This window comes from Hylaeus volcanicus, chromosome 4 (assembly GCF_026283585.1).
Source record: "Hylaeus volcanicus isolate JK05 chromosome 4, UHH_iyHylVolc1.0_haploid, whole genome shotgun sequence".
Lineage (NCBI taxonomy): Eukaryota > Metazoa > Arthropoda > Insecta > Hymenoptera > Colletidae > Hylaeus > Hylaeus volcanicus.
In genome coordinates, this window is record NC_071979.1 from 4,037,604 (window position 1) to 4,044,730 (window position 7,127).

Sequence of the window (7,127 nt, forward strand, 5' to 3'; positions counted from 1 at the left end):
CATATATGGGTGACGTGGCGATCAACGTGTTAACATTGAATCTTGTTACATACATCGTCGCGTTTGAGAAAGATAATGTCAAAGTAGATTTTCTTTCATATCCCTATTTATTTTTCGAATAGATTTTTCAGAAGCTCTATACCGGAGACCCCTTTAACATTCTGACCAGGGTCAACAACAACGCATCTCCTGTCGATCCTCCGAGATCCGAGATCCCCTCCTGCGCGATTCTCCCCCCCTGTGATTCACCCCACACTCGCCCCCCTTCGTTCACCAAGATGTCTCGCCTGCCTGGTAGCATCCTCTTGCACTCCCGCGAAGACTTTCTCCGAAAGACGGCCAACTATATAAGCGAGATCGACGGTGTTTGAAGCACGTTAGACGAAATCTCACGGATGCGTCGAGCAGGCCACGTCGGCTCCGCGCCTACACATTAATCGTAAAGTTTGACATCGTTACCTCGAATAAATTCCCATCCAACGTAAACACGCGTGATCGTACCGAGAACGTCCTCTCGGGGTGGAAGGAGAGTTCGTGCATGTGAATAAGCGTCGGCCGCACTTAGAAGCTTCGTCGACCGACCCACATCAGGGAGCATGAGGCCCGCGAAAAGCTGGGCCCCCCTGGCAGCGACCGTGCTCGCCACGGCTCTGCTCCTGCAGCCAATCCACGCCGAGGGTAAGGAATTACAAATTAACGCTCCTCATCCCTTCAACGAGTGAGTAGCTCGGGTCGCGGGACGACATCAACCCTTTCAGTGCTGAACTGACCGATCGGTGTAGTTCACGGACCGTGTGGTTACGATTCGAACTGTTAGAAATTGTATTTTTATAAACTTTACTTTCTGAAGAATTACAACGTGTATAATAATGTTAAAGGAAAGGTGTCCGAAATTCACGACGACCCGTACCATTTGACTTGTTTCTACGGACTGGGGATCGTCGCTTTCTGTCCCTGCTAGGACCCCACCCCTCTTCTGCTTTAAGGAAAAACAGACCCTTTTGACTTGTTTCTACGGACTGGGGATCGTCGCTTTCTGTCCCTGCTAGGACCCCACCCCTGTTCTGCTTTAAGGAAAAACAGACCCTTTTCCTCAAGGCCCGAAAGTGGCAATCGTTGCATTCCAACACGAACATTAATTATCTCATGAAAGAATATTATATTAGATTGCCCGGAAAGTTCGTGGCAATTTCTAAGAAAACTTCTAAAACACGTTTGAATTTCAATATATATTTATTGAATTACATAGGTGCCATTTTATTCCACAACCTTTCCAACTTTTAAGGGTATGCGTGTTATTTGTTTTCAACCACTTCGATATATTCAGACCTGTACCACCTACCAAAATTCGTCATGGACTTTCCGAATAACCCTATAATAGGAGACGTGTTTCGGGAATGAACTAACGTGTAGTCTTGGAAAATGGTAACATGGAAGAAGTCTTAGAGTTTTTCGTGGATGTTTCCAAATAAAGTTTTCGTTATATATTATATTTAATGTAATTTAATTTTATATAATTATATAAGAAGTCTATCCAGAAGTTCGTTTGGAGACGTTGGATAGCTATTGTTCTCTTATGTGCCAGTGTAATAAGTTTTGTAATAATATTGTCGTATTATGGTCATTAAAAAATTTTTAAAAGAATGTATATGTATGTGTGAGTGGAAAAGTTGAATTACATTTATTTGGAAACATCAACTCCGCCATTTAATTTAGACGAATTTCTTCGATAGTGTATGTATCCATAACACTCAAAGGATTGTCTCATTAAGGTTAGCATTTTTTTCATTGAAAGAATTGGAAAGAGACAGTTTCCCAAAGACTCATTCAAATCATCCGATGAGGACTTTTGCAGCGTCTGAAAATAATGTTTCGGGTCCCAACATAAGAAATTATTCATAGAAACAGCTACTTTATTTCGTTGATGATAGTTGGATTACTACGACTATAAACTCGCGACAACGATGGGTTTAACAATTAAGAGTCATCGTCGCAAGGAAACGCAGGAAGGGAAAGTGCTAAGCGCTTTTACGTTAGAACCTGCGTGTCGATTCCTGGCACTGATAGTGACACAAATAACAAAACATAAAGTTCGTTTGCATCGCAGAAATAAACATCGCGAGTACGGTTCTTTCATCTTGTAAATTCTTTTCTTCTGACACACTCATTCTTTCTCTCGTCTTAAAATAGATTTACATTTACACGTGCAACGATTTATATTCTACAAGTATGTATTCCAAGTATAAAATTATAATAATATCAAATTATAAATTAATAGCAAGTAGTTATATATTTAAGAGAATACAAAGATTTAAAAATGTAAAGATTTAAAATGTTCAATGTTTACTGAAAATATTCATAGTAGTCTCAATGACTTTTCATTTAGCCAATTTAAGAATGTGTCATCCGACAAAAAAATTTAAGAATAAATATTTTATAAGTGATACCTTTCTGACGTGATTATGGATGCAATTTCTATTTTAGTATTCTATTTTAGTAATAAATTAATAGCAAGTAAAATAAAGTATATTTAAGAAAATACAAATTTTACTTTTTTTTACTTTCAAAATTAAAAAATTTTAAATTTCCGTTACTTACCCTAAAATATTCATAGTAGTCTTAACTATCGTGACTTCATATTCAACCAATTCAACATGTCATCCAAAAAGAAAATTTAAAAAGAAATATTTTAAAAGTGATACCTTTCTACGACGACGAAATTATGGATGTAATTTCTATTTTAGCGTCACAAACAGTCTGATAAATGAAAAATTAATTGTGTCGCGTAAATCGGTCAATCTTCTCGATGGAGATGGTTACTCTCAATCCCATGAAGCGGTATGCAGCGAGATAGGCGGTCTTTCCATCTTCTTTAGCAGATTAATAGGATAACAGTTTATCAAAACGTATGGAAATGACGAGTTCCGCGGGAGAAATAGAAAGTTTTAAAAAGCAATCGGGAGTAATACGTGATACCGATGACCCGCACTGCATAGAGAGACCAAGAGGAACTATCACTTTGTACTCTCACACGTTAAGCCGAGCGAATTTCACGCGATTGCGCTACGATAAGTTTCACTTTAGCGGCGTGCATCCGCCGGGTGAATGAAAATCGGATGCGAAATTGAAAAATCAGGACGCGAGAAAAAAAAAAGTAGAAATCGCTCGCGACAGTTCCAGGAAGCGAAAATGAAATATTCAAACGACGGAATGTCGTGAATTATCGGCGAGGTTGTTTAAACGAAATTGCACGTAGCAGAGTGATGCCCCGATATGTAAACCAACTCCGTATCCTATAATCTGGCATACATTTGCAACGAGTACACACGTGTGTAAAATGAATTAAAAGATTTCTATTTTATAGTCGCAAACAAGGTGTCTGTTTTATGTTTTAAACATTTGGTTTTAATTTCGTATCCAACACCTATAAATAGAACGTTATATTTACTGAATGGTAGTGTAAATAGTATTTATTAAAATTGATATTTGAAAGATGTAAGTATTTCTTGCAAGGAAAAAGCTAAAATTACAAATGGAAAATAATATTTGAAAATTTATTTTCACGTTTCAACTACGTAAAGATTATACTTCGTTGCTATGGTTGGAAATTAAGAAATGGAAAGCAAAGATTTCTTTGTTGAGATTTCAACATAATTGAACAGGAAACAAAATTTGTACATTTATCGATGATTCAATGGAAATCTTAGATGAAATCTTTGATCATTGTTCATAATTGCGTTACGATTTTCTAAATTAACTTCCCTCGACGGGCAAAGTAGGCTACAGGCGAATAGAAAGGATTTGAAAGCGATTCTTTTCGAAATTGTTACAAAATTTACGTGCAATGAACCAATTAGAAAATTCTCACGTTGGATAGAATACATGGAGATAAAAAGTATGCATAATATGTATAAACATGAATCATAAAAATGTACGATACATTAAGATGAAGAAGAAAGCGTGTGACATATCTGGACGGACAATGTGATTAAACATCGTCAATTAAATATTCGAGGCACTGTTTTAGAAGTACACAGGCCAAGATTAATGAGCAAAGTGAATTACTTGCTTCTTATTTAGTCGATTCAACAATATATCATCCGAAAGTCATTTGGAAATGAATCTGTTAAAAGTAATATTTTTCTACGATGACGAAACTATGAATCTAATTGCTATTTTAATGTCGCGACGAACCTGTTAAATTCATAAACAATTATGTTGCATGAACCAACCAAGTTTCTCGATGGAAATCGTTACGATCTACTTACGGTTTCACGGTAATATAATTTACTTTACCGGAGAAGAGTGAAATTTTGTTATAATAAAATTCTCAGGGACTACGTAAGTACTTTCTAAGTACTAACTAATTAATTATCAAAATTACACATTACGTAAGTAACGTTAACGGACATGATTTATTATGCAATGTCTTACAAGAAATTTAGTATTGGATCATGTATTATTAATTAAATTTACTTGCCTTTATCAATTGTAATATGAGCTGCGTAAAAGAAATTTTGTATAAATTAATGAAATTAATTATCCATTACTGTGGATGTTTCGAATAAGACATGCACAGCTTTCGTGAAATATTGTTTAAATTATTTCATAACAATTTCATTCAAGATGAAGACCATGATACAATGATACAGCTTGTGTTAGGCATTGTTTTATTTATACCATCAAAAATATTGATAAAATAATTCGATTTAACCAAGTATAATAATAAATTATTGCGTTTTAGGTATTTTATTGTAAAGACTATCGAATGCATTAGACATATACAACTTGCGTTCAGCGTTGTTTTATTTATTCCATTAAAAATATACAAAATAATATAATTGGATTTAACCGAGAAGTAAATTATCGATTCTTAGATATTTGATTGTAAATGTTATTAAATGTAATAGACAGCTGCAACTTATATTCAGCATTGTTTTATTTATCTCATAATAAGTATTGAAAGCAAAACGATCGGATTTAATTGACTAGACCTTGAAGTCTTGGATATTTGATTGTAAATACTATTCCGGGAATACGTGCAATTGCAGTAAAGAACAATCAAAGAAGAATTCAGCTACGAGCTTTATTAAAGACAATGCGAATAGATCGTGGCTCTTGACCTCCACCGTTTCTAAAGTAGAGATATCCCAACCAATTTGAGGAGACGGCTGCGTGAAGTCACAAACTGCGGTTACACAGAGCAATCACGGAGGCGCAGTCATTTAAGGACATCCTACACTTTCATCGAGTAACGACGGGGAGAGACAAAGAGACACAGTGTCCGTTGATCTTATTAACGTTATACCACCTGACACTATAAACTCGAGATTCTCGGGGGCTCACAATAGCAAGACATCGATCCAACTTTCTTCTTCTCAAATGTCATTTTAACCTAAGAACCAAATGTAGATATGCGGGACTGTGGAGAAGAACAAATAATGATTTAAAAATTTTGAAAAGTTCATTACAGCGATATAAAATGATATATACAAAATTTCTGAGCGATATCGTAATGTAACAGAGGTATAAATTTCAGAGTTAACAGAATAAATACTTCTAATTGCACTTCTAATTGCAAAGTATAAAGTAATAATATAATAAACATCTGCTAGAAAAGTGACACAATTCAACGATTCGCTGTTGGAAAGCAATAATTAGGTACCTTAAAATAAACTATCTCATGTTAGAATACTTAAAAATTGTCAAGAATTTTCTAATCTTGTCTATCTTTATTTATAAGTCACTGTTACATTTTCGGGAATATTGAAATGGCATATACACGACGAAATCATTATTTTTGTATCGATTTGGCATTTTGTCATATATTGTACGAAGCTATATATTTTTCACACAGACAATACGTAATAACTTCTGACTTTACCGTTGAATAAAGATAGTAAAGGCTTAAAAATACTCCAAAAAAACTCTTCTACATAATCTAATGAGAAAATATTTTAAATACGTTTCTGCAAAAAAAAATGTATAAAGACAAATGAAAAAACAAATGGAACGTCTAGTATTAATGTTTTGGTATTAATAGTTGACTAGTTGAACTGGAAAGGAATTAAAAGATGCAATGTAAACATTCGCAACAGTACAATTTTTTGAGTAAAATATCATTTCAATGGCACACATCACTCAGTTACGATACAATTAAAAAATCTAAAAACCACGTTCCGATTACATTTACAGCGCCAGTCTCGGGTAGCTACTTACCACCATCAACGAGCTATGGCACACCGAATCTAGGAGGAGGTGGCGGAAGCGGAGGTTACTCCGGTGGATCGCCATCGTCTTCTTATGGTGCACCTAGCGGCGGCGGTGGTCGTCCATCCTCCAACTACGGAGCACCGAGTGGCGGCGGCGGCGGAGGATACAACGGAGGTGGCGGAGGTGGCGGAGGATACAACGGAGGCGGCGGAGGTGGTGTACCATCGTCTAATTATGGCACACCAGGATTCGGCGGCGGTGGCAGCGGCGGGGGTGGTGGCGGATACTCGCCTCCGTCCAGCAACTATGGAGCACCGAATGGAGGTGGCAGACCCTCGAGCAGTTATGGTGCCCCGTCAGGAGGCGGTGGCGGTGGATTCGGTGGAGGTGGCGGTGGATTCGGAGGTGGAAGACCTTCCAGTAACTATGGCGCTCCTACCTCCGGAGGTGGCGGCGGTTACTCCGGTGGAACTCCTTCATCGAACTACGGTGCACCGTCGCGTGGAGGTGGAAACGGTGGTGGAAGACCATCCTCTTCTTACGGGGCACCGAGCTCTGGCCCGTCCGGCAGCTATGGTGCACCGACTGGCGGCGGCGGCGGTGGTGGATACTCAAGACCATCTTCGAGTTACGGTACACCTAGCACCGGTGGTGGCAGTTTCGGAGGGTAAAAAAATACACGATATTACTTTACTTTTTTTCAATGGTTTAAACTAGGAACGAGGAAACCGCACCCTTTTGAATGTTCGATCCTTCTTTATCGCATAGCTTGGCAATTAGATGCGGCTAAATTGATTAGATGCAGCAAGAAAAATTACGTTTTCTTTGGGAATATTGAGTACGATTTCAGGAAGACGCGATGCTATGTTGTAATTAGTATTTTGGTTAATTATATACAGTCTGAACAAACGTAC

General features: G+C 37.4%; 1 protein-coding gene across 2 annotated transcripts in view; it reads left to right on the forward strand.

Moving 5' to 3' along the window:
* The first annotated feature begins 335 nt into the window (after window positions 1–335).
* Window positions 336–7,127, forward strand: part of LOC128875268 (uncharacterized) — an 8,479-nt gene continuing 1,687 nt past the window's right edge. The window contains exons 1-2 of one of the 2 annotated variants that reach the window (XM_054120699.1): window positions 336–678; window positions 6,196–6,880. In XM_054120699.1, the coding sequence (XP_053976674.1) occupies window positions 597–678; window positions 6,196–6,880 (767 nt within the window). In that variant the 5' untranslated portion in view covers window positions 336–596. Of the gene's footprint in view, window positions 679–5,439; window positions 6,881–7,127 lie in introns of those variants that run through there. The other variant, XM_054120698.1, reaches the window with a different exon arrangement.